A 27,090-nucleotide genomic window follows, 5' to 3' on the forward strand; every position below is an offset into this window, starting at 1 on the left:
TGCCACCATAGGCTTCGGTTTACTACTGTGTGCAGCCCTAGTGGGCGAGGTGAGAGTGATGAAAAGCTACTGGCAAGGCCAGGCAACAATTCCAGGACTAATTCTCCTTCCTTGTGTTACAAACTGGATGTGAAACTGTATGCACACATATTTGGCTGTGTCCAGTCTTGCACCTTAGTAAGAATAATTATGCTTCTGCTTCTTTTTCCACCGAGAGGATGCTGCTACTCAGAATTGGGTGAGGGTCTGGACCAGGAAAAGAGAGCAGGGAGGTAGTGGGAGGAGGCACAGCACCAACGTGAATTGTGCCTACATAAACTAAATTGTTGTCTTTTACTAGTAACATATAATATAGTGTGTACTAAACTACTTTACTTTCTTGTAAATGGGCCGGTCATTCCTTTATTGAGTTGTTGATTGATTATTGTACTCTGAGCTCGAGCAGTCCCACACTGCTCACTGAGAAGCATGTGACTGCTTGCCACCACTACCACTGAGTCATGTTCAGAAGGGGTTGTACTTGACCAAATTTACGTAGTCATAATAGCATGGACCTTGGTGCACCAGCGACAAACAATCTCAACCCCCACAGGTGAGGTCCAGTAGACTGTTAGCTCCATCATCCTTTGACCGGTGTCTGACAACCAGTAATTAACTCCTCTGCTGTCAGTCAGTGCCTAAAGGAGCAGTTCATATTTGGATTTTTTTCCACAGCCATCTACCCTTCAGGCAAAAAAAATCTTCTTATCCCGGCAGTTGACAAATATGTGTGCCTTCTTTTGATTTCCCATTTAATCAGTCCATTTATTTGGACCTCATCTATCCCTTTTTTAGATCTCGCCTGTGACAGCTCATGCACTGCACTGCATGCACTCTCGCTTGCAATAGATATTGTGTACAACAAGGAGCTTGCAGCCTTGCCATCGCTTAAACGTCATTGTGACTTTTATTTGCTGCTTTCTAATTGGCCTGCATGTGCTGGCTTCCATTCTTCTTCTTTTGGCTAGAGCATGGACCAAGTACTGATTGCTTTAGCTTGATTGCTTCCTTACGCAGAACGCGCTCTGATAGAGGTACTACTTTTTTTTTTTTTTCTTCCCTCTCATCCTTGTTGAACCTCTTGCTATTTTTAGGTATGTTTTATTATGCCACATACACTTCAAAGAAGCCTTTAGTAGGGTTGAGACTGTGAGTGCATGCGCTAGGGCATGCATCTGGCTTGCAAGACTCTATTGTGAACAGTAAAGGGCTTGAAGCCTGCCTGTTGCATACCATTTGTTGGCTTGCTTGACACTCTTCTGTACAACCTGGTAACTTGTCACTGCAGACAAAGCATAATTTCCGTTCCTCTGTGTGGAACACTGATTGATTCATCTTAATCAGTGCCTGGCCGCTTCTCCTGACATGACTGAGGTACTATTTTGTTCTTTTTTTTTATTTTTAATACTTCTAGTTCCCTGCAAAGAGAAGGCATGTTGACTGGCAAAACATGCCCAGCAGGACAAACAAAATTGCAATGTTTTATTTTTTTTATAGCTAACTTTCTTTAATTGTGCCAAGTCATCTTTTCTCACTTTGCACTCATGTTTCCTTTTGTTTTTGCTTGTGGGCACTGTTCTCAAAAGATGATACTTATCTTTTTCTAAATATTGAAAACTAATATTGTTTCCTTATTATGTGTAATTTTTAAAATAAAGCTTTAACATATAATCGTGCAGTACATCCAAATCCACCCTACTCTGATCTGCCCCACTACAGTCCAACCCACTTCACCCATCTCACCCCACACCAATCCACCCCACTCACCTCAGTCGAATCCAAACGACCCCACTCCAATTTTCCAAACCCACCCAATCTAATCTGCCCCATTCCAGTTTGCCCCACTCCAATCTAAAACAATCTGAACCACTCCAAAACAATCTGCCTTTGTCCAATCCAAAACAATCTGCCGCACTCCAATCCAAAACAAAATGCCCCACTCCAATCTGTCTCTATCCAAAACAGTCTGCCCCATTTCAATCTATTGCACTCCAATCCATAACAATCTGCCCCACTCCAATCCAAAACAATCTGCCCCACTCCAATCCAAAACAATCGCCCCACTCCAATGTACCCCAGTTTAATCCAAAACAATCCACCCCACTCCAGTCTGCCACCCTCCGATCCAAAACAGTCAGTTCCACTCCATCCTGCTTCACTCCATTCTTCTTCACTCCATTCTGCCCCACACAAATACAAAACAATATGCCCCACTCCAATCCAATCCAGCTCATCCCACTCCAATCTACTCCACCAAACTCCAATCCACCCTAATACAATCTGCCACATTCCAGTTTGCCCCACTCCAATCCAAAACAATCTTCCCCAGTCTAGTCTGCCCCACTCCAATCCAAAACAATCTGAACCACTCCCACCTGCCGCACTCCAGTTCAAAACAATCTGTCCCATTCCAATCTGTCCCACTCCAATCTTCCCCACTTTAATCCAAAACAATCTGCCACACTCCAACCTGCCCCACTCCAATCCCAAACAACCTATTACAATCCAAAACTAGCTGCCCCCCAATCCAGTCCACCTCACTCCATCCCAATTCACCCACTGCTATCCACCACAGTCCACCCCACTACAATCAAGTCTGCCTTACACCAATCCAATCCAGCCCAGTCCAATCCACTCCGGTCCAATCTACCTCACATCAATCCAATACACCTCACATCAATCCAATCTACCCCACCCCAAGCCACTCCATTCCAGTCCATCGCACTTCAGTTCAATCCATCTCACCCCACTCCAGTCCGATCAACTCCACTCCAGTCCAACCCACTCCAATCCATCTCACCCAACTTCAATCCAGCCCTCTCCAATCGAATGCATCCCTCTACAGTCAAACCCAATCCACCCTCTCCATTCAGGTCCACTGCTACCAAATCCACCTCACTCCAATCCTCACACTCCACCCCAATCTATCCCACTCCAATACAATCCACCCCACACCAGTCCACATTAATCCACTCTACTCCAGTCCAATACAATCCATCCCTCTCCAATTAATTCACCCCACACCAGTCTAATCCACCCCACTCCTGTTTTTTTGCAGTTTTACTTAGCGCGAACTCAACAAGAAGGTATTGGAGTGCTTTACATGAGCACCAGTTACATTACACAAGGCCACATTAATTTTTTGATGGGCATCGGGAGATTAAGTGACTTTCCCAGAATCAGGATGTTCAGCCGACGCCAAGATTCAAACCTGGTTCCCCAGCTCCAAAGTCAGCAGCTCTGGCCACCACGCCACATCATCTCCCCAATCCAGTCCAGTCCGGTCCAGTCCACCATAGTCCAATCCACCCCACTCCAGTTCAGTCCACCACAATCAACCCACCCCAATCCAATCCACCCCACCATAATCCAACCCACTCAATTCAATCCACCCCACTCAATTCAATCCACCCCACCCAATCCAATCCACCTCACTCCAATTCAATCCACCTCACTCCAATTTTATCCACCCTAGTCTGATTCACCCCACTCCACCCCACTGCAGTACACCCACTCCAATCCACAAGTTTATATTTATTGACACAGTTAGTTAAAACCATCACAATTCAGACATACATAAATACTTAGCATACTCACTATATTAAATAGAAACTCATAAAAACATATATTACTTGTTTAAAACTAAATCTTGTCATGGTAATAAATTGTGCGTGACTAAAACCTACTCCACTGATTTCAACCTTGCTCTTGATCTTAAATTTAGGATTTTCTTAGTCCCATGTTAAAACTACATTGCGTCCTGGTTGCTGAAAGTGAGGCTCAGGGAATATCCTAAAGTAATTAACACTAGGTTATACCTGTGACTAATTTCTGTCTGGAGATAACCATTTAAGAGCTTTTCTGACATAAATTGGTAAATCATGCACTCCCGGCTTGCTAGACTTTATTCTCTAATTCTTTCTGGGCTTGTACCATGAATTTGGTCCCTCGACAAGAAAACGGAATTGAGAGACCACCAAGCCAACTGATGACGGCCGGCCTACATGGGTGTATTCAATGTCCTAAAGATGTTTTTCAGATACAATATCCTGAGGCCTGGCAAAGCCAGGCACACGCAAAAGATGTGTTCTAATGACTCCTGTCTGTACCCACACAGTCGACAGAAATGTGTCAGATCTTGCGGTCTCCATGAAGGGACCATATCTTTCATTTCCATCAGCCCAAATCGAGAAAGCATGAACTGATGTTTCAGCGACTGGTTGAAGGATGCTGCTAGATATTCCTTAGCCCGTAATGTTTTGTATGATGTTATTGCAGTCCAGGCATGCTGTCTTCTTGCCAGTTTATGTTTGCCAGAAATTCAAGATTTCATCTTAGTGACAGCATTTGCCTTCCGATAAAACTCTGTTTTGCCCAGGTTCCGCTCCCAGGCTTCTAGCAAATCTAGCACTTTAATATAGTTGTTTAAATGATGACCCAGGGTGCCTTTATCGTTGTGACGCTGTTGCTCTTCAATTTCCATCCAACATAGCTTATTTATGGTACAGATCTCTGCTGCACGCATTCTCCAGCATAACTTGGTAAAGGCACATTTAGTCTGAAATTCGTAGTTTTTCAGACCCAATTCTAGATGGACCTGCGCTGGAGATGCTGGTCGTGGTACCCGAAAAACCGTTTTGTAAGCCTTCGTCTGGACTTGGTTGAAAAAAAACTGACTCCTTCCCCAGCATGATTTTGGCTCCATAAGTGACGGTGGGCATTAGCCGTGCTGTCATGACAGAAAGCAAGTGAGTGTGTGACGGGCAGCTCAATTTTTGTTTCAGTACTTTAAAGCCGTAGGTCAATGAGAGGGCTTTAGCTTGAGCAACAGCCAGCTGTGGTTTGAAAGTCAAGAGGCGATCCATAGTGAATCTCAAATATTTGTATGTGGGGGCAGCCTCCACCCAGGTTCCATTTATGAACCATGAAGCAGATTTAAACTTCTTATCAATAAGGCGGACAACCTTAGTTTTACTCAAGTTCAATTCCATACCTTGCATTATGATGTATGTATAAAGCGCATTGATGCTGTGCTGTAGTCCGACAGGTGTTTGGCTGAGTAAAACTATGTTGTTTGCATACTGTAGCCATGCTATTCCTTTCCTAGCCAATACTGGCGGATGGCTGTTTACAGGTGCAAGAGCATCGGCTAGATCTGCAAGATATAAATTGAACAGCCTGGGAGCTAATACACACCATTGTTTTAATCCTTTTGCTGCTGATTTTCTGTTGGTGAGGTGGCCATCCTCTCCGATTTTTACTTGCGCCGAAGTGCCTGTGTACAAGTCCATCATTGCATTGAGAAGGCTGTAGGGTAAGCCCCACTCCAATCCAATCCACTTCACCTCAGTGCAATTCACCCCACTCCAATCCACCTGAATCCAATCCACTCCACCCCAATCCAATACAATCCAGTCCACCTCCTCCAGCCCACCCCTCCCTATTTCAATCCAGTCCACTCCATCCCACTCCTCTCTACCCAAAACCAGTCTGCACCACCCCATCTAGTTCAGTTCACCCCACTCCAATCAACTCCGCCTACTGCACCCATTCCACTCCACCTCAGTGCAATCTACCCCGCTCCAATCCACCCCACTATAATCCACCTCAATCCAACACACCCACTCTAATCCACCCCACCCCACTCTAATCCACCCCACCCAAATTGAATACAACACACTGCAGCCCATCACACCCCAATCCAATCCACCCCAGCCGCTCCAGTCTAATCCACCCCACTCCACCCAATCCACCACACTCTATCCAATCCACCACACTCTTTCCAATCCATCCCACCCTATCCCAGTTCAGTCTACCCCACTCAAAACCAATCCTTCCAGCCCACCCCAATCCACCCCCGCCCCAATCCAGTCCACCATACTAAACCCACCCAACTCCACTCAATCCGCCCACTGTAGTTCAATCCAATCCACCCTTCTCTACTCCAATCTACCCCATTACCTCAGTCCACTTCAACCCCCTCCATCCTATTCCAGCCCATGCCACTCTGACACTCTGCCGCTGAACCACTGAACTCTACTCAACTCTACAACACTCTGCTTCCCCCTACTCCACTCTACAACACTCCAACAAATTCACTCTATAACACTGTACTTCCCCATTCTACTGACACTCCACACCACTAACTTTTAGCCATGCTGAACAGTAGCCACACTGGTCTACAACATGGCAAAACACATTGCCAATAGCTCTTGTATTGGCGAGACCTATTGGGTTTGCCAATGCTTGGTCTCCTTTGAAATTAATGTTTATTGTGACAAACAGATGTTATCTGCTTTTATTGTGACAATAGATGTTATTTGCTTCCAAATGTATTTTCAGTAAGACATAGATATGGGCGCAATTGCTGAATTTATGTGAAAAGATTTTTTGTTAAATGTATTTTTTTTCCCCGGATATCAACTGATTTGCTCAGAATCACGTGTATTGGGACACGACCTAACAAGCTCTGGAAAAACTAATATGCCGTGCTTTTGAGATTGTTGGCTTTGCCTTTGCCTTTTGTTCATGCGTACAGCATGGACATTGCCCCCTTTGGCAATGATTTGTAGCCATGCTGTATAGCAGTGTGTCAGCTGCGCAGCATGGTTAAATAATAATAATAATAATAATAATAAAGGACTATGATGCATTCAGCCCATGTGCAATTTTTTTAAAAAGTGCATTAGGCCTGGTAGTGTCATAGCACTTTTAAAAATTAGTTTTAGCCACCCGCAAAGCATCCATGCTGCACTACAGCTTGGGTATAAAACATTGCCAAGTCAAGTAGCTCTCAAATGAGGGGACTATTGGCTTTGCCAGTGCTTGTTAGCTTTCCTATCATGTCACCCACAAAGGTGCCTATGCAGTTCGCCGATACACTGTTTGACACTTCACCTGCTCCTCATCTGCCTCACCGCGTGGACCCTAACTACAGCTGCATATACCGACAGAAAACAATTTAAAATTACGATTTTCTTAGAGGGCTGAGCAGTGAAGACCCGGTGGTCTTGTTTTCTGATGATCTGTCTAACACATCATTTCCCCTTTTAGGAGGGATACATTCCGTATATCAGTTGATGCATTACATTGATTGCTCATCTCTGTAAAATGTTATATTTTGTGAAGTGTTGTCTTCTCATGTGTTAAATACTAACTGTGAGGATGCATTTATTAACAGTCTCATTTCTTTATTAGTGAGTTACACTCACTTGATGTATTCCTTAACAGTGTGGGCTTCTCGGAAACAGCATCTTTAAAGCACTGTCTTTTCTATTGTTGCATATCCAACATATGCTCATGAGGGTGGTCCTTCGTGAGGCTTGTTCCATCTGGCCCGAGAATGGCTGAAAGCACCAGTTGACGAAATGCCAGTCCCAAATAATCTAGTTGTACCTGAAACTGACACAAACAGGCGAGACAGAGCGATAACTAAACCTAGACAGATCTGGAGAAAAGCATTGAAATTAGCTGCACCAGATCTCTGGTGAGGAAGACAAACCAAAACCAACTCTGAACCAAACAAAAAGGAAATCAAGTGGCGACCCTTATTATGCCTAAATCTGATGTATGTGTTTTACTTAGGGGTTTTAATTGATTGTACATTTACACCGTAGGTTAAACAGATCGAAACGCTGAGAGTTAGGTTGAATCGAATTGAAGGATTATTAGAAGGTCACTTCTTTTCTGAAGCAATTGATGATCTGAATTTCCTGCTGCCACATTGTGTGCCTCCGATATGTTTTCTTCAGACTCTGCTGATGCACATGCTACAAGTAAGTAATGGATGCTTAAGATCATTAGCCCATAAAATCTGCTGTCATGTATGCACTCGGTGTTCTTCCTCCACATCAGATGCAATTGTAAAAAATCGCCCTGGGCCTTAACTGTGACGTTTAAATAACTTTGTGTAAAGGAAGGTGACTATTACAGAATTGATCCCTAGACGCGTTGGCTAGAATGGCTATGTTCTCCTATCTGTATTTTGCAAAAAGCAGGGATTGTGAACCATGTTCAGCTTTTGATGCTGAGTAACTCGAAAAAACGACTTGACAAATCTTTCAGACCCTTGGGGGCACCGCGACAGAGAAATTCAGTTTCGTCACTTCGTGTTAAACCAGGTGTTAGAACTCACAGTCTGTTTACCTGATTCCCCAACTTTGTTTTGTATTGTTATCATAAAGGATCAGGCTTTGATATTTTTTATCACTCTCAAATCAGCAAAGTATTTTACAAATGCAGTTTACTGGTAAGAAGACACTTTATACCACATTTAGAAATGGTCCCTAAAGATATGCACAGTACTTAACGCAGTTATAGCAAGATGCATTAAGAATGTAAATGAAATGAGAATCTGAGACTAAGAAACATACCAAGCTCCATAATTTGTTAATTGCTTTGACTTTCTTACATGTTTTTTACAATATCTTTGGAAATGTGTATTGCAGGGAAATCTAGACGCATTTTTTTCTTGTCGAATTTTTGATATCTTCTACAACTTGCTACATCTTCATCCTCCTTGGAAGTCCTCCTCCATGCAGAAATATTACTTGGAAGTGCTTCAGTGTCCAGTCTGTAAGAAGGGAACCTGGTCTTTACTAGAAATGCTTGTAAGGTAAGTGTGGGCTTCAGTGGTTTACTAAATGGTATCAGATGATGATATTTTTATAATTAAAAAAGGCATCACATGTGTTTACTCATAAAATGCGATCTGGTATGTAAGATCCAAGTCTGCAGTTTTAGCAGGGCTTCACGTCCCAACACAGAAGTATGACAAGTGTAATGCTTGTCACCTCATTTACGGGCACAATTTCTGTTGTAGCATTAGCTGTACTTGCTAGCAGCTAGCTGTTGATGGAAGAGCAACACCTACCCAAATACTGTGATACCCATAGACCACTTTTCCCTTTCCAGTTAACGCGCTTTGACATTCCTAAAACACAAATTTACCATTTGTCAGGCGCTTCTTCAGGGTTTAAGAGTATCATTAGCTGTCTCTGAAACCTAAGAAACTATTGCATGCTCACTGAAATGCCAAGAAACTTCTCTTTACACTTTGATTCACTGGAGATAGCAGAGCAAGCAAGGCTTTCTGCTGAGGGTGCTTGTAAGTTTAAAGACCTAAATACAAATGGCACATAAAGGACATGCCGTAACTTGAATTTCCAAGAAAACTTTATTCACTTTAAATACAATAGCATAATATGATTATAAAGAACTCCTGTTGGTTACTGTTCTTCCAACAATATCATGTTAGAGAAACTGACTGCTATGACCAATGCAGCAGGACAATTATGCGTACTGCTAAGCCAATGGAATACTGAATTCTGGTGCCTGTATTTTGTGGTTTGTCAGACGTTATTGCCGAACATTCAAGCCTTTAAATCTTGGTATTCAGATGTGTGAGCTTGCGTTCTTGAGCTTTCCAGTCGGCTACAGGGATCTTCAACCTCTTCTGGCCAGAGAGGGTTTGGTGATGTATCCGGTGATGTGCATGGGGCCATGCCACACCCGCTGGTGCTGTCCTCGGTCTCAAGTTGTTCAGTGCGATCTCAGATGGTGCAGCATGGATATAGAAAGTCACACCACAGTTTATTTCTCTAGCAAGCTTTGGTAGGGATTTGATTTGTACGCTTACTAAGTTTTCCATAGCACTTGTCAGCATAGGCACAATGAAGGTTGCCTCTCTGTAAGTGATATTTTTTGAAAAATGTAGGAATTGTTTTTGTCAGGATGGGCAGAAACAAAAATACTGATACAAAATTTCTCTTTCGAACAAGAGTCTACATGGCAGCTGTTGGACCTGACAACCTTGGCGTGGTTTTCCCCATTTTTTTGCCTTCAATCCTCATATTTTTCTGACCTTAGGATGCTGCACACTTTACCACTGCTAACCAGTGCTAAAGTGCTTGTGCTCTTGCCTTAAAACATGGTAATGTGGGCTTCCACCCAATTGGCACCTTTAATTTACTTGTAAGTCCCTAGTAAAGTGGTACTGCATGTACCCAGGGCCTCTAAATGAAATGCTCCTAATGGGCCTGCAGCACCGATTTTGCCACCACATAAGTAGCCCTTTAAATATTTCTCAATCTGCCATTGCAGCCTGTGTGTGCAGTTTAAACTGCCATATCGACCGGGCAAAATAAACATCTTGTCAGAATGAAACCTTCCTTTTCTGATACCGATATCTCACCCTTAGGGTAGGCCCTAAATAGCCATTAGGACTGGGTGCAGTGTATATAAAAAGTTGGACACATACTTTTTAACTTTCACATGTCCTGGTAGGGAAAAACTCTTAAATCTGTTTTTCGTTACTGCAAGGCCTGTCTTTCTCATAGGATAACATTGTGTTACCTTATTATATTTAATAAGTAATAACTTTCAATTGGGAGCAAATAAGGAATTTTAGTTTGAAACCCTCATTAATAGTAAAGTTGGATTTGAAGTCTCAATTCTGAAAATGCCACTTTAAGAAAGTTGTTTTTTTGTCACAGCCATTAGATGCCTGTGGTCTGAATCTTTGGTCTTATGACTGGGTGTAGCTGGCAGTTGGTCTTTGCGTATTACTCACAGGCAGTGAGACAGAGGGAATAGATTTTGACAGGAGGGGCCATCTCTGTCAGAATGGGGGTGAGGGGTCACCCACCACACCTGAACATGACAAAGACTCTGCCTTTGGACACGCACAAAGGGTTTAACACAGGCCTGTTGTGCCCCCCAGACAAGCCAGGGCAGGGAGGAAGGAAATTCTTGAAACCTATAGGGGGAGACTGAAGAAGCTTCTCTCACTTCAAAGTGGGCACCAGTATAAATAATGGACCCTCAGACCACTCTCTCCAGTACACTTCAGACCTGTTGAAAACTCAGAAGAAAGCCTGCTATGTTGCTGTACTGCAAGAAGGATTCTCCTGCTTCCCATGCTGTTTCTTGAGTGAGAAGGACTGGACCTGCATCTTGAGCCCAGGACCACCAGAATGACTATTAGAGCAAGATGGCTGGCCTGATGAGAGCTTGAGAAACAGAAAAGGCTACAACCATGTTGACCTCTGCACCTGGACTCTGCCTGCTGTGAGTCCTAAACCCCTCCAAGCCCTGGACCCTTGGAAATGTTGTTAAGTGCAGAGCAACTCAAACCCAGCAGAGGTCTTTGTAATGCCCCATCGGAACCAGCAAAGCATGTTGCAAGCCCGTATTGTAGCTCTTGCAGCTCATCCATACCACGTCTGCACAATGCATTCACAACGCGGACCTCACCTCTCCTCATCGGAACCAATGCAGCGCAGCACAGCCTTGATGCGTGTCCCCATCAGAGCCCTTGCAGCCCATTGAAACAGCAGCTGCGCATCCTCAGTGTGGACCTTACATCGCTACTCTGGACCGCCACAGTGCCGCGCAGTCCTCGACAACTAGGATTTAAGGTACATTTCTCAGCAGGACTAACTTGTTCCGTGCGCCTGGCCTGAACTTGTGACTTTATCCCGGTTAACAACAGATTGCCCTTTATTCTTTTAAGCACTGTTTTTATCTAAAGCTCTAAAACTGCATATCCCCGGTGCTACCAATTGGATTTTTCTCAGTTATGTTATTACATTTTACTCTAATTTTCAAAATTGGTGTGGGATTTTACTTGTGTTGTATTTTCACATTGTTAATCCTTGTGTGCTGCATAAATACTTTACACATTGCCTCTACTTTGTACACATTGCCTAACTGTTTTTGTGCCAAGCTATCACAGGGTTAAGCACAGGCTTATTTGGTGTTTGCTTGTGTTTCACCCTGACAAGAATTGGGGTTTCTGCTTGAGTGAAGTCCCCCCTCCTTCCCAAACCAGTACCCCAATGTCCTACAGCAGCATTTGTACTCATTCATCAAGCTTAATTCAGAAATTATGGGATGGCAGTAAAGAGTGGGAGCCAGCCTTCAGGTACAATTAAATCCCTTGTTAATAAACATCCTGTATTATTCACAGTGTGCCTAATTCCATGAAGATGGTAAGCAACATATAATACTGTCAGGGTTGTCTTTTCTTTACATCGGTGGCCTTCAGCATTCCCTTTGCCTATTAGGGACAGCTGCAGGGGTGTCAGCTCTCGTGCCTGAGCTGCCCGGAGAATGAGGGATGATTGGCAGGCATCATATCCTTTTTGTTCAAAGGAGAGGAATGGCCATGCCATTTGACACAAACATTTATAAGATTGTCTTTCCACAAGGCGACCTGCAGATACTCGCTTGACCAAGTGAGGTGAGCACAAAGAGAATGTTAGTGTTCTATTAAAGGTTTAATTAATCGGAATCATGTATTCTGCAACCTGATTGCAGTGGTCTGTGTGAGTGGGGGAAGGGGCAGGGTGGTGGGGCATGTATAGGGTGAGAACAAGAGGAAGCAACCTAAAGGCTTATACTGCCTAACATGACAATCTTAATTCTTGGTTATACACCCCCTTTTTCTTGACCCCGCTTCATGATCAGTGTGAAACTGTATATGAAGGGGCTGAGGTGGTCGCCCTTTTTTTGGAACGTTTCTTACAGATTGGTCCAACAGCATCATAGTTATTTTAGTGAAACTGTAAACGATCTTTCTATGGAAACTTGGACCTATTATTGGAACTCTAGCTAATTTTGGGATAACCTTTCAGATACAAAACGTTTTTAATTTGTGGTTAGAATATTGGAAGTGACATGTTTTTCCTTATTTTAGAAGAGGAAGTATTTATATTTCAATGTTTTTTTAGATCGTGTCTTGATCAGAAAGACTTTTGTCATCCAACGTTGCGGCAAGACATTGAGTTTTCTGAGCAAAGAAGACTTTATGGGTCTCTCCTTAAATACATAGCTGATGTTCTGGAAGCAGAAACCCAGGCTTTGAGCAAAAGGTAAGATTTCATTAGAGCGTTCCTTATTTTTATTCCTGTAAATAGGTGTTGGTTTCGATTCTTGGTCAAAGAAATAAATGTTTGTTTTAGATTTTTATATTGGAGGAAAATAACAGACCATGTTTTGTACCTTTTATGTGTTGTTAATGCTGACGAAATGTCCATAGGTGAGAGGTTGGCTGCGACAAAAAACGCTCCAATGTGGAGTTCCGCATACTATTGCACCATATTGTTCTGTAAAAATTCAGAAATGTAGCTCCCAGTATGTTAAGGTACAAATGCCCTGGAAGAAGCTGGGGAAGATATATGCAAGCATAGATTTTTACAGTGCGGTGATGACTAGCTATCATTTTGAAAGGTGTTACCCGAGTTTCACGCAGCCGTATCTTTCATCCGATTAAAAGGCGGAATAATTTGTATCCTTGAACGAAATTAATATTAAACATGTTTTTAATGTTGGATATCTGATAGAGACTTCTAGTTGCAGATTCCTTACCTTAGAATTTCCCCCCAGGCGTCAGACTGGATCCGGAGATTTTTTCTTCGAGCAATACCCTTGCTCGTCGGTAGGTGACGTCGGTCGACTCTGTAGGCGTCGTGGTCGCCGTGATGACGTCGGGAGTAGTACATAGACGCCGCCCTTGCGCAGTGACATAAGTTCTTTTCTTTCCGTGCCACGCGCTGATCCGAGAGAGAGAGCTAACAGCGGCTATTTTGGTGCCGAATTCGACAGTTTTGTCAACTTTGTTGGTGCAAACTTGGTGCGTTGAGGATGTCCCCGAAGACCGGGTTCAAGCCCTGCGAGGACTGTCACCGCATGATGTCGGTGACGGGCCCTCATCGTGTCTGTCTGTGGTGCCTCGAGCGTGACCACGACCCGAAGTCGTGCTCCAAGTGCCCGGCGATGCATCCGAAGGCTTTAAGGGAGCGGTCCCTAAAGCTGATGGCAGCCCGGCACTCGACTCCGCGTAAGTCCCGATCTCGCTCGAGAGGAAGGTCTTGAGATCGGTCGCGGAGCCAGCACCACTCGTCGTCATCAAAATCATCGGGTCACGGTAAGAAAAAGAAGTTGTCGAAGAAGTCCCATCGCTCTCCGACTTCACCCCGTCGCCTGGCCGACGCAACGCAGGACGAGCTTCAAAGAAGTAGGCCTCCATCCTCAGAGCCTATGCCTGGGTCGGCTCTGCGCTTCCCCGAGTATCCCAGAGCCAGAGCGACCCCCACCCTACTCAAAGAGTTTTACGAGGCCATGCGCCTCATCTTTGGGCATGCCGACCCCGATACGGCGCCTTCGGGCCCAACGGGCTTGGCCAAGGGGCTTTCGGGTTCCGCGCCGGCGGCTTCGGCCCTGGCCACCGAGGTCGCCTCCGAATACGTGCGCGGATCCGCCCCGACGCCGGTCGCACAGTCGAGACCTTCCCCGGCACTGGGTCGTTTAGCGACGCTCTCGACGTCGGTTGTGCCCACTATCGACGTCGACCCCATTCTCATCCCCGACGACTCAGAGTCGGAGCGGTGTCGGCTGACGCCGCCATCGGCTTTGTGGGCCCTATTCGCCCGAGGTCGGATTCCATTTTCCTATGGGTACGAATATGGGGGGGAATTGGAGGGGTCCCTGGACCCTTATGAATACCAGGAAGACCCTACCATAGACTGGGCACAGGACTTGGGCGAAGCCAGTGGTCTTGATACTTCTCCTGACTCTGGCATGCTGTCTCCTTCTACCGTGGCTACGGCGGAGGGAGCTACCTATGGTATGGTGGTTAGTAGGGCAGCTGAGGTCCTTGGCCTTGAGCTACCTACTGTCGAAGTCAGGTCTAACCTCCTGACGGAGGTGCTTCAGCCTGGGGCTTCTACTTCTGAACCCCTACTTCCATTTAATGAAGCCCTCACTGACGTCTTTTTGGGTACGTGGTCCAAACCCAACACAGGGGCTCCTGTGAACAGGATAATCGCTCGCCGCCATTGGCCTGTGCCAAACGACCCTAAGTTCCTGTCCCAACATCCTACGCCTGAGAGTCTTGTTATCCAGGCGTCCTCTTCTTCTGGCGCGTTCGCTTCCGCACCCCCGGATAGGGAATCCAAAAGGCAGGAACAGTTTAGGAAGAAATTGTTTTCTTCCTTCAGCCTCGTGCTGCGGTCCATGAACACCGCATGCCTTTTGTGCCGTTATTCCCACTCCCTGTGGGATACGGTTGCGCAAGTCCTGCCACAGATACCGGAGGAAGCCTGTGCTATCGTCTCCCAAGCAGTCAAAGACGGGAGAGATGCGGCAAAGTTCACCATCCGTTGTGGGCTGGATGCGACTGACTCTCTGGGCAGATCGGTTGCTACGACAGTGGCCTTGAGGCACCATGCCTGGTTACGTACTTCAGGTTTTTCGGGGGATGTCCAACAGTCACTCATGGACATGCCCTTTGATGGCACCCGTCTCTTTGGAGACAAAGCGGACTCGGCCTTGGAGAGGTTCAAGGAGTCCAGGGCTACGGCTCGGTCCCTTGGCCTTTCTGCCGCCACACACCCCCCACAGACTGCTTTTCGTCCCTTTCGTGGCCACGGAAGGGGCGCCCTGTCGCATCCTCAACCCAGCCACCGGGCCATGCACGCTGGACAGCCTATGCGTGGCCGGGGGCGCGTAATCCCACGTGGTCGTGGGACAGGGAACCAGAGGTCTGTCCAGTCCACCCCTGCCCCCGCAGGAGCCTCCAAACCTTCCTAGTCCGTCCCCTCACTCCTGCCCAGTAGGGGGCAGAATCCGCCATCACCTGCCCCAATGGGAACATATCACCATGGACGGGTGGGTTTTGCAAATAATTCGGAAGAGCTACTCCCTTCCTTTCGAATCCGCACCACCACACATGCCACCATCCTTCCATCCCCTTTCGGAGGATCATTTGGTGCTTCTGCGCCAGGAAGTCGCGGCTCTCTTGGCCAAGGGAGCTATAGAAAGGGTCTCTGTGCCAGAAGTAGGTTGTGGTTGTTATTCCCACTAATTTCTGATACCAAAGAAGGACAAAGGCTTGCGCCCTATCTTAGATCTTCGGGACCTGAACTACTTCCTCAAGAAGGAGAAGTTCAAAATGCTCACCCTGGCTCAGATTCTGTCTGCCTTAGACCCAGAAGACTGGATGGTAGCGTTGGACTTGCAGGACGCTTATTTCCACATCCCCATCCTGCCTGCCCACAGACGTTACCTACGATTCGTGGTGGGTCACGAGCACTTTCAGTTTACCGTGCTCCCTTTCAGCCTTACCAGTGCCCCTCGGGTGTTCACGAAAGTGATGGCGGTGGCTGCAGCTCATCTGCGCAGGTTAGGGGTCTCAGTCTTCCCCTACCTAGATGACTGGCTGTTGAAGGCGCCTTTGCCCCAGACAGTGGTCTCACACCTCCAGACTACGGCAAAGCTCCTGCATCAGCTGGGGTTCGCTATCAACGTGCCGAAGTCACACCTGACTCCCTCTCAGACGCTCCCTTTCATCGGGGCAGTTCTGGACACAGTGTGGTTTCGTGCTTATCCTCCCCAAAAGCGAGTCCAAGACATTCAGGCTATGATTCCGATCTTTCAGCCTTGGTCTTGGGTTTCGGTGAGACAGACTCTGAGGCTGCTGGGCCTCTTGGCCTCCTGCATCCTGCTAGTAACATATGCCAGGTGGCATATGTGGGCTCTGCAGTGGAACTTGAAGTTCCAGTGGGCGCAGCATCAGGGGAATCTCTCCGACATGGTCCAGATCTCGGAGGGGACTGCGAAAGACCTGCAGTGGTGGCTTTCGAATCCCAATTGGGTCAATGGTAGATCCCTCTCCCTTCCCCAACCAGATCTCTCAATAGTGACAGATGCGTTGCTTCTGGGTTGGGGTGGCCACATGGGAGAGGCGGAGATCAGAGGCCTCTGGGCTCCGGCGGAGTCGGGACTCCACATAAACATGCTGGAGCTCTGAGCGTTCAGACTTGCGTTGAAAGCATTTCTTCCCCCTCTCAAAGGAAAAGTGGTGCAGGTGTTCACAGACAACACTACCGCCATGTGGTAGTCCAACAAACGAGGCAGGGTAGGGTCCTGGACTCTATGTCAGGAGGCACTACGCCTCTGGACATGGCTGGAACATCAGGGCATTACCCTGATGGCTGAACATCTGGCGGGCTCTCTCAACGCCAGAGCAGACGAACTCAGCCGCCGACGCACTGTCGATCACGAATGGCGTCTCCATCCGGAGGTGGCGCAAGGTCTCTTTCTCAAGTGGGGAGAGCCTTGGTTAGATCTGTTCGCCTCCGCAGAGAACGCGCAATGTCAGCTATTTTGCACGTTGGAGTTTCCAAGGCGGCACTCGCTCGGAGATGCTTTTCGTCTTGAGTGGAACTCCGGCCTCCTTTACTCCTTCCCGCCTATCCCTCTTCTGCCCAGAGTTCTCAAGAAGATCAAGAGCGACCGGGCCCAAGTTATCTTGGTGGCTCCGGACTGGGCTCGAAGAGTGTGGTATCCCGAGCTACTGAGCATGTCCATCGATCCTCCACTCAGACTGTCTCTTCGGGCGGATCTTCTGTCGCAGCAGCAGGGGACGGTCCTCCACCTGAACCTGTCCAACCTCCGCCTACATGCGTGGAGATTGAGCGGCAACAGTTGACGGCATTTGCCCTTCCACCCGAAGTCTGCAATGTTATCTTGGCAGCCAGGCGACCCTCGACTAAAACTGTATACGCCTGTCGTTGGAATAAATTTGTGGCATGGTGCACCGACAAATCTGTTGACCCCCTATCTGCCCCTCTTTCAGAGGTTCTTCTATTCATTCTTTCCTTAGCCCAGCAGGGCTCTGCATTGGGCACCCTTAAGGGGTATCTGTCTGCCATTTCCACCTTTCTTAGGCTTCCTGATCAGCCCTCACTCTTTAAATCTCCTCTTTTGAGTAGGTTCTTAAAGGGGCTCACCCACTTTTTTCCTCCCACTCCCTTCATCATGCCTCAGTGGAATCTTAATCTTGTGCTTACTTTCTTGATGTGTACTCCCTTTGAGCCTATGCATAATTGTTCCTTACGGCTCCTCACATTCAAAACTGTCTTTCTTATCGCCATCACCTCTGCTCGCAGGGTGAATGAGCTTCAGGCCCTTTCTTCAAAGCCTCTGTACTTGTCCGTACACCCTGACAAAGTCGTGTTACGCACTAGAGCTTCCTTCCTTCCTAAGGTGGTTACACTGTTTCATGTAGGCCAGTCCATCACTTTGCCTACATTCTACGCACCCCCACATCCTTCCCATGAGGAGGAGAGACTCCACCGTCTGGACCCCAAAAGAGCGTTGGCATTCTATCTCAATCGTACTAAAGACGTCCGGGTGGACGATCAACTCTTTGTTGGCTATGTGAGTGCAAAGAAAGGGAAGGCGGTGCAGAAACGTACCATCTCTCGATGGGTGCTTCTTTGCAGCAAAATGTGATACGCTTTGACGAAAAAGCAACCTCCTGAAGGCTTGCAGGCTCATTCTACCAGGGCCATTGCTGCATCCACTGCGTTAGCACGCGGAGTTCCTGTCCTGCATATCTGTCAGGCAGCTACGTGGGAATCCCTGCACACGTTTGCTAAACATTACTACCTGGACAGTCAGGTCCGTCGGGACAGCTACTTTGGTCGTTCGGTCCTACAGGACTTTCTAGTATGATCTTAGTTTGCAGCCCACCACCGAGGATGGCATTGCTTTGGTATCTATTCTAAGGTAAGGAATCTGCTACTAGAAGTCTCTATCAGATGTACAAGTTACTTACCTTCGGTAACAAAATATCTGGTAGAGACATATTCTAGTTGCAGATACCGATGTACTTTCCCTACATTAGATCTGGAGAGTCCATCAGCAACTCCAAAGGAGGACATTTCCTCCTTCATGGCTGTGCTACCCAACATTGATGAGGATTATGGAATGCCTTTGCCTGTTGTTGAAAACAAAACTAACGGCACAGAGATTCCTCTGACGGCCTCCTCTGCTGTGGATGCCTTGCTCCCTTGCAACGAGGCCTTCATAGATCTCGTTTTGCTCACAAGGAATTAACAAGTTTCTGCTCAGATGGTGAATCATCAGGTCATCCAGGGCCAGTGCTCTTCACCTCAACCTTTCCTGGCTCACTCCAATATAGTCTTGTGGTACATACTTCTGCTTACTCCTAGCAGAAGCCTGACTGTTTCCTCTCTACTTCCCGAGAGAAAATCTAAGAGGATTGTGGAAATGGGGAAGAAATTGTTTTTTCCGGAAGCCTTGCACTTTCTGTCCAAGAAAGCAACTTGCCTTCTGGCCTACTCTCATGATCTTTTAAGAAATTGTATTAATGTTTTCCCTAAGCCTCCCTGATAACTTTTGAGGCCATTTTGTGGAAGTGTTGCATGATGGTCAGAGCACGACCAAAGAGCAACTCTTCTGCTCTGGCCTACATACTATGGAATCAGTGGTGAGCTCCACAGCCTTCTTTATTGCCATGCATCACTATGGCTGAATGTGCTCAACTGGCTGTTTGGGAATAGCCAGTTGATTCTTATGAACCGTCTCTTTGATGATGCCCATGTTTTTGGAAAGACGACTGACTTGCCCTTGGAACACTTTAAACAGGGTTGTGCCATGGCCCAGTCATTTGGCCGGGCTTCCATTGCTCTTTGATTCCACAGACAATACTGTAAGTTAAGGGGTTACTCCCAAGGTATACCCTTTTGACGGCGCCACTCCTCGCAACCTGCGCAGTAGCAGTCCAACCATTTGTTTCCACAATACAAAGCACATGGCATTTCTAAGGGTTGCCAAAGACAGCAGCAACAGTTGGTATTTCACTTATATCATTAGCTGTCCATCACTGTGGAACATTGGTTCCTCCAGAGTGTTTATCAAGGCACACCGTTTTAGGACTTGTCCTCTCCCATTATGTGTTTTCTCTGTCCCCTCAAAGAGCCATGCTTTCACTCTGTTTTGTTTCCCTTTGATACTGTCAACTGTTCATAGAGGTGGGTAAGCTATTGAAGGCTCAACTTGACATCCTCTTGGAACCTCAAGACTAAAACGAGCTGAGCTGTCATTTGGCTTTTATTTATCTGTGCCTCTTTTTTTATTCATTATTGCACATGAGAACATAATGGAATATGTAAGTTGAGGGTGTGTGCTGTACAAAACATATCTTGTGTTTGATTTAATTGACTATAATGTTTCTCCACGTATAATAAGTATATATGCCATTATAGAGCTCACATGACAACGGACCTACTTACCCTTTAGTTCACTAATGGCACTGTTGTAATGGCAGGAGGCATAACAGTTTCTATGCTCATATTTTAAAACTGTCAGTTTTATAAAATGCTTTTCAAAGCAGTGAAATATGTAATTATGTATGTTAAAAAATATGCTGTTTGAAATTTTGAAGAGACTGTCATATTTTTGCTTTATGATTGTTGCATAATTTCCATGCCACATATTATCAGGACTTGGCTCAAGCACTGGCTCTTAGAGCCAAGCCATAACCTTGCCCTCTTTTAATGTGTTGACCCTCCTACCACTAATATTTCACTTTCACTGTATCAACAGCTATATGTCTCCTTTGTTCCAAATGGAACAAATGTGACCTTCACTCTGTACTCTACAGAGAAGCCAAAGATTGCATGAGCATGTTTTCTGAACATAATTATGACCTAATGAAAGGCATTAGGAGAAACACACACTGCGTTCAGACACAGTTTTGGAGCACTCAGTCGTGCCTCATCATAAACCCCATCCACACCCTGAACTGACGCAAACATGTAGAGGCAACTCAGCTTGCATGATGCGCTGTACACAATTCTAAAGCTGCATGAAGAAATAAATTACTGATCTTACACATATGGGAAAATAACTCACAGGGAGCAGGATTTGTTACACCATACAACATGAAGTCAAAAAAGTGAGATGTAACAGAGCCTACATTGCTGACCTGTATTGATTTTAGAGTTCTTGCACATATTATCGAGAAAGACTGGTTTTACCTGCAACTTTAAGGGTATGAATATAGTAGTTGGTATGAGCCCATCACTGTTTTCAGTGGACCTACCCCACATAAAACCACTGACCTCAGCCATCACACCGCTGTAGGCTGCTTGAAACCTGAGAGGTCAGTGTCATGCAAAACACAGTTTGAAGCCCAAAAGGAATGCACAATGACCAATTAACTTCAGCAGCCCACCCCCATGGCACCAGTCACATAGAACTGCTTTGCTTCTCCTTACTATCCCCCGCCCTCCTCCTCTCAGCACAAAGCCCATCACACAGTGCCATTTCCTGGTCTCCCATATCTATATGATTTACTCATAACACCCAGCAGCTGTCCCAAGCTGGCTGCATGTGCAAAATCTGCTTGTTTCTGCACAAAATGCCCCTGAGTGGACCCACACTAAGACTTCTCACAAAGTTTGAATGCCGTCCTGCACCAAAGAAACTTTCAAGTCGCTCATTTAGAATGACTTGACAAGGTCTCCCTTTGTGCATGTTCAGGGTAGTGCGGCAAAAGAGAACCTGGGGGCTTTTCAAAGGAAAGGTGGGCGCGCATGCAGGCGTGCACCCTACAGAGAACGTAGATTTTATGTAGTCTATCAGGGATCGTATATGTCCGGAGTAAAAAAAAATGAAAGTGCATGAGTGTAAACCTGTTGTTATTAGCAATTTCTTGAATTTGGGCACAAGACAACGCCAATTCTGCATTGGTTAGCAGATTTTGCAAATCAGTATCCTACACCTGTAGTGCTTTTATTAGTGATGTTGGTAGATCTGCAATCAGTGCCTGGTACAACTTGGCAATCAGTTGTCGTCCATGTCCGCCCTCCAATAGTATCTCCAGCGTCTGGGACACCAGTTGTACATTAGGGAAGCCTGTCCATATCTCCCTGGTGTTACGCACAAGCTTTGCAAATTGCAGAAATTGCCCCGTAGTAACTCTGAAGCTCTTCCTGACCTCCTCAAATATAATGCTGGATAGATTCCATCACCCCCCCCCCCCAATCGTCCAGTCGCTCAGTTTCATGACATCACTAACTTGTTGATATAGCTGAAGCCAGTCCAATATGAGGGATCTACTAAATGGTGGATACCTAAACACTTGACAGATTACCTTGTCCCTCACCCTCGCAATCTGTGCCACCACTACCAGCACTCCTCCGGCCTTTCTTTGACCTTGCATTCGGAAGTGTATCCGCTTCTGTCGTGGCACTCAGGAGACACGTCTTCCAGGTCAGTTCAGCTGCTCATCATTTCGCTGCAGCTGTGATTCCATATAATAAAGCTCAAGATCCAGCAGGACCAGTCCCCCAATCTTCCCTGCTCAGTTTCAGTACTTCCAAGCGGACCCGGTACTGTCCACCGGCTCACACTAAGGAAATTAGGAGTCTGTTTAGGTTCTGTAAGGGTGAGTACGGGACTGGATGCATTGGGTTTTGGAGCACATAAAGGCACCTGGGAAGCAGGACCATTTTCACATGCATCATCTGCCCCATTATTGAGTGGGGGAGTGTGTTTCAAAATGCGAAGGAGGACCGGAGCCTCTGCAGTATCCTTTCCATGTTTAGCCCGTGATACTGTGCCACTTCCTCTGCAATAGTGTGCCAAATTCTTTACTATCCCCACCGTAAGCAGGTCAGCACTAGGGGTACCAGTAAATGCCTCACACACATAAAGCTCTGTCTTTTATTTATTACTGCTTAGGCCTGACATTCTTTCAAAGTGACCACTCCGGGAATAGGATCAGTAGTGATTCCCCTGGTATGACTAAGTACACCAGTTATCGTCTGTGTACATGGATACAACATGTGTCATATCACCCACTCTCATGTCCCAAGGTTGCAGTGTATGTTGCAGTTTCATGGCCAAAGGCTCCATTGCTAGGGCAAAAAGCAATGAAGATAGGGGACATCCCTGCCTGGTACTGCTCCCTGTGGACCATACTGCAAAAGCCGCCTGCCAGTGTGGAGTTTCGCCATAGGATCTGTATACAGGAGTCTCACTCGTTTTAAGGTTCACAGGCCAAATCTCATTCTGGTCAAGATCTCATACATGTAGTCCCTGGGATGGACCCACATTATCTTCGTCCGCCAGCGCCCACACCTTGGGCAGAAGCCTGTTGACAAGCACTCAAACAAATATCTTCGTGCCTCCATTTAGCATGAAGAGAGGTGTATATGAGGCCATTTCCATTGGGTCCTTAACTAGCTTTGGCATTGTAATGATAATGGCTTCTCGCATGGTTGCAGGGAGACTGTCTCTGCGCGTAGTTTCTAGGTACACTTCTAGGATGTGATCCCTAAAGATGTCTGCATAGGCCTGATAGAATACAGAGAAAAAGCTGTCACCTCCCTGCGTCTTTCCCATTGCCTGGCCAATAAAAACCGGCAACACGTATTCGCGTGTGATCGCAGTGTCTAGCCCTTCCCTGTCTGCTGCTGTAAGTGTCGGTATGAGGAGGTCGGCCAGAAAACTCACATTCTGCACATGATCAGTGCCAGGTGGTCTCTTATTCAGAATCACCACATATGCCAACAGTTCTGCGTATTTACCTGCTTACGTCACTACCCTCGTCCCATCTGCATATTTTAGGGATTAAATCAGAGGGTGTTGGACTGCCCGCTTTAGGAGCCACACAAGCATTGGTCCCAACTAGATCCCCTCTGCGTGCAGTCACTGTCTATAGTCACAAATAGTGTGTTTATTTAAGGTGTCCCACAGATCTGCAGTCTCTCAGCGCAACACTAGGAGGGGTCCCAAATGTGGCTGGTCAGTTCCACTCCAAGACTGTAGTTCCATCTGTGTGTAGTTCACTTGTCACTTGTCATCTAATGCCATAACTTTTCAACATACATTCTTCCCTCACCACTGCCTTCAGCTCCTCCCACTCTGACGCTCGAGCCTGCGTGGAGCCCCAGTATACCCCAGGTAATCTCCCAGTGCTAATCTGATGTCTGCGTGGATGAGCTGATCCTTTAGAGATCAGGGGGCAGTCGTCATGAGGACGATCGTGTGACCTCACCGTAGACCATGTTACTAACAGTGGTGCGTGGTCCGAGAGGAACCTGTTCAAATACTTGGCTGCATGTATGTCAGGGCTGACAGTTTGGGCAACAAATACAAAAACAACAGATGATTGACAGATTGCAGAAAAAAATCAAACATTCACCCCCAGTCACAGATCTGGGTTCAATCCATCAGTTTTATTTTGCTTGCCATGCTATTCCAGTTTGGACCCAGCCATATGCAAATCAGTCTTGACCCTGTTCTCCATGGGATCAGTCCAGCCTGAACTGCAAGTCCAAGTCCTCCCTTGATCGGAAACAAGCATCCTGGGATAGGTTTCTGGGTTATCACCCTTCATCAGCCAGGCTACCTTGAATTCAGTGGCCTAGTAAGCCCGGGACCCACGTTGTTGAACGATGGATTAAACCCAGATCTGTGACTAGGGGTGAGAGTTTGAAAAGTTACAACACTCCATCCATCGTCCTTTTGTGTTGCTAGAGGGCTGACAGTTTTCGTCACAAGTATGCAGTCCAGCCTAATAGGTGTGTGGTGTGTGGCTGAGTAACAGGAGTACTGTGTTTTGGCAACATAGGAATTCAGAAAGCATATCCCCACCATCCAGCAGGCCATAGAGGAACAATAAGCTGCCCTCCATATCTGCATTGACATATAGGTGCTGAAAGAACACACCAGAGGCCATCCAAATCAAGGCCCCTCTTGCGTAGGAGGAATATGTTGAGGAGTACATTTGACTCCTCCATTTCTTTTCTAGTTTACATACTTCCTCCTCTGTTAGATATGTCTCTTGCAGCATGGCAACATGAATGCTGTGTCTGCAATGGAATGTCTGCACCCTGTAATGCTTTGTGTAGGCATCAAGGCCGATGGCATTCCAGGTCGCTACATGTAGCGTATCTAGTCTATCTTTAGACATTGTCTAGAAGTGGCCTGTACATGTCTCATCTTTCCTCGCCATCATGCACAGGTAAGAGGAGATTCAGTCATCCCATATATATTGTTTTGACCCCCCTCACCCCTGCAAGTGGGTCCCCCAGTGTGTGTGTGTGTATCCCTCTTCTTCCCCATCCCCCCACCAATGGGTAAACACCCCCACAAAGAGAAAAAACAATGCTGCTGCGTATTACCTTCAAACCTAGGGATATTACAACAGCTGTATAGTAACTACAAAGTGTCCAACAGGGACTGCCGAACCAATATCAGACATTCAAGTAGTAGGCAATCATGTGACCTCTGCATTCAGCCAGCAACAACCTGCCTAACGCAGAGGCCATGCTCCACCCACATCCCTACTGACTAGTCACAGGTCCAGTGAGCCCCTCTTCAACCCAGGTACCTCCATCTACCTGAATATACATCTTACGCTAGCCACCCTGATATATTTGTGTACACCCACTATAATTATTTTGCTGCAGGCCGCCTCCCCTCCTCCCCCACGCCTGCCCCCCACCATGCATCACATAGATGTCCAGTTGCTCAATGGGGTGGGGGCGGCATAGACAGTCCTAACCCTGCCCCAACTGAGGCAGTGACATAAAGTGTACATACAATGCAACTACCAGTTCTATTGCTGCAAGGATACATTATCATGCTGGCTGCAGTCATTAAAATTGGTTCTCCTAGGTGTCCACTTCAGTGTCCTCTGCACTCACATTGACACCTATTGCACCCAGTTCTCGCTCCAGAGTAGCCAGGAGTGACAGGGTGCTGTCTGGGTGCACCTCCACACGAGAGGTAGAGTGCTCAGTCACCATGCCCCATCTGCGCTTCTCTTTGAGTCCCGTCAGGCAGCATCTGCTCCCAGAGCCTTTCTCTCGGCGAGTCTGCATCTCAGTTCCACCACTCTGGCTGATGCCCTCAAGTGAGTCCCACACCTCCTCCGGGCCACCAAAGAAGTGTCTACGGCCCTCATACAGCAAACGTAGTTCCCAGGGAACAATAGCATGTAACGAATATCAAGCTGCCACAGTTTCATTTTCACTGTGAGGAAGGATTTACTTTCAATTGCACTCTCTTTGTGTAGTCCGGGAAATTGCGAATAAGTCAGTCTTCAAAGTGGAGGTTACCCTGTGTCCAGGCTCATTTCAGGCTAGCATCTCTGTCTCGATAATTTAGGATCCAAGCGATTATGGCAAATAACGGGGAAAGTTCTTCTGGCTGGAGTAGGACGTTGAGCCTGCTCTCCAAGAATTGTCCTGGGGCCTCTGCATCCGTGCCCTCCGGGAAGCCCACAAATCTGAGATTACATCTCCGTGCCCTTCCCTCTGCATCCTTCATGCAGCCATCCAGATCTGCAGCTTTGTTGGTGAGTATGTGAACTATCATAAATAATTGTTCATATTCTTCAGTGATCACCACCACACTACACTCCGTCTTTAGTGTGTGTCAATCACCTTGTGGAGGCCTGCCCTCAATAGCTTCTCTTCTGTGGATATTCCATCCATTTTTTGTTTGCGTTTGTTGTTGTGCAATGGCTGTCAATATTTGACCATTAGGAGCTATATTTTGCGACTTTTTTGTCCTGCCCGACCTCACTGAGCCCCCACCAGGCTCTTTGTACCTGTCCATCTTGGTTTGCTGACCGGTGGGTGAGGCTCACTGGTGCCCCATTGCAGTCTTTCACGACTCTTCTAGTGTTGTTGGTAATGCAACACTGCCCAGGGGCACTCATGCCCCAACAACGGCTGCACAGACGGCAGGAGAAAGGAGCACGCTCTCTACAGATGGCACCCAGCCACCTCAAATGTTGCTCTACCCCTCTGAGGGTCAGTCAACCGGCTAGGGTTGTGGCCTGGAAGCAGGCCAGGTCCTACTGTCAGGACTAATGGAGTATTGAGTCCAGCATCCAGTGCTGTCAATCAATCAATCAATTAATCAATGCATTTAAAGAGCGCGCTACTCACCCGCAAGGTTCTCAAGGCGCTAGGGGGGGGGGGGAGGGGTGGGTTACTGCTGCTCAAAAAGCCATGTCTTGAGGCGCTTCCTGAAGACGAGATGATCCTGAGTAGTTCTTAGGTGGTCGGGGAGGGAGTTCCATGTTTTGGCTGCCAGGTAGGAGAAGGATTTACCTCCAGCGGTGGTTCTGCGGATACGTGGGACGGTGGCGAGGGCGAGGCTGGCTGAGCGAAGCTGACGGGTGGGCGTGTAGAACGAGAGGCGTCCGTTGAGGTATTC

The 27,090-nt window shown here is 46.7% G+C and overlaps 1 protein-coding gene across 3 annotated transcripts in view; it reads left to right on the forward strand.

The window, feature by feature from the left end:
* SLF1 (SMC5-SMC6 complex localization factor 1) overlaps positions 1 to 27,090 on the forward strand; it is a 673,081-nt gene that overhangs the window by 211,453 nt on the left and 434,538 nt on the right. For all 3 annotated transcript variants that reach the window (XM_069225438.1, XM_069225455.1, XM_069225447.1), the window contains exons 8-10: positions 7,656 to 7,814; positions 8,487 to 8,653; positions 12,771 to 12,911. In XM_069225438.1, coding sequence (XP_069081539.1) covers positions 7,656 to 7,814; positions 8,487 to 8,653; positions 12,771 to 12,911 — 467 coding nt within the window. The remainder of the gene's footprint in view (positions 1 to 7,655; positions 7,815 to 8,486; positions 8,654 to 12,770; positions 12,912 to 27,090) is intronic.

Source organism: Pleurodeles waltl, chromosome 1_1 (genome assembly GCF_031143425.1).
Source record: "Pleurodeles waltl isolate 20211129_DDA chromosome 1_1, aPleWal1.hap1.20221129, whole genome shotgun sequence".
In the NCBI taxonomy this organism is placed as follows: Eukaryota; Metazoa; Chordata; class Amphibia; order Caudata; family Salamandridae; genus Pleurodeles; species Pleurodeles waltl.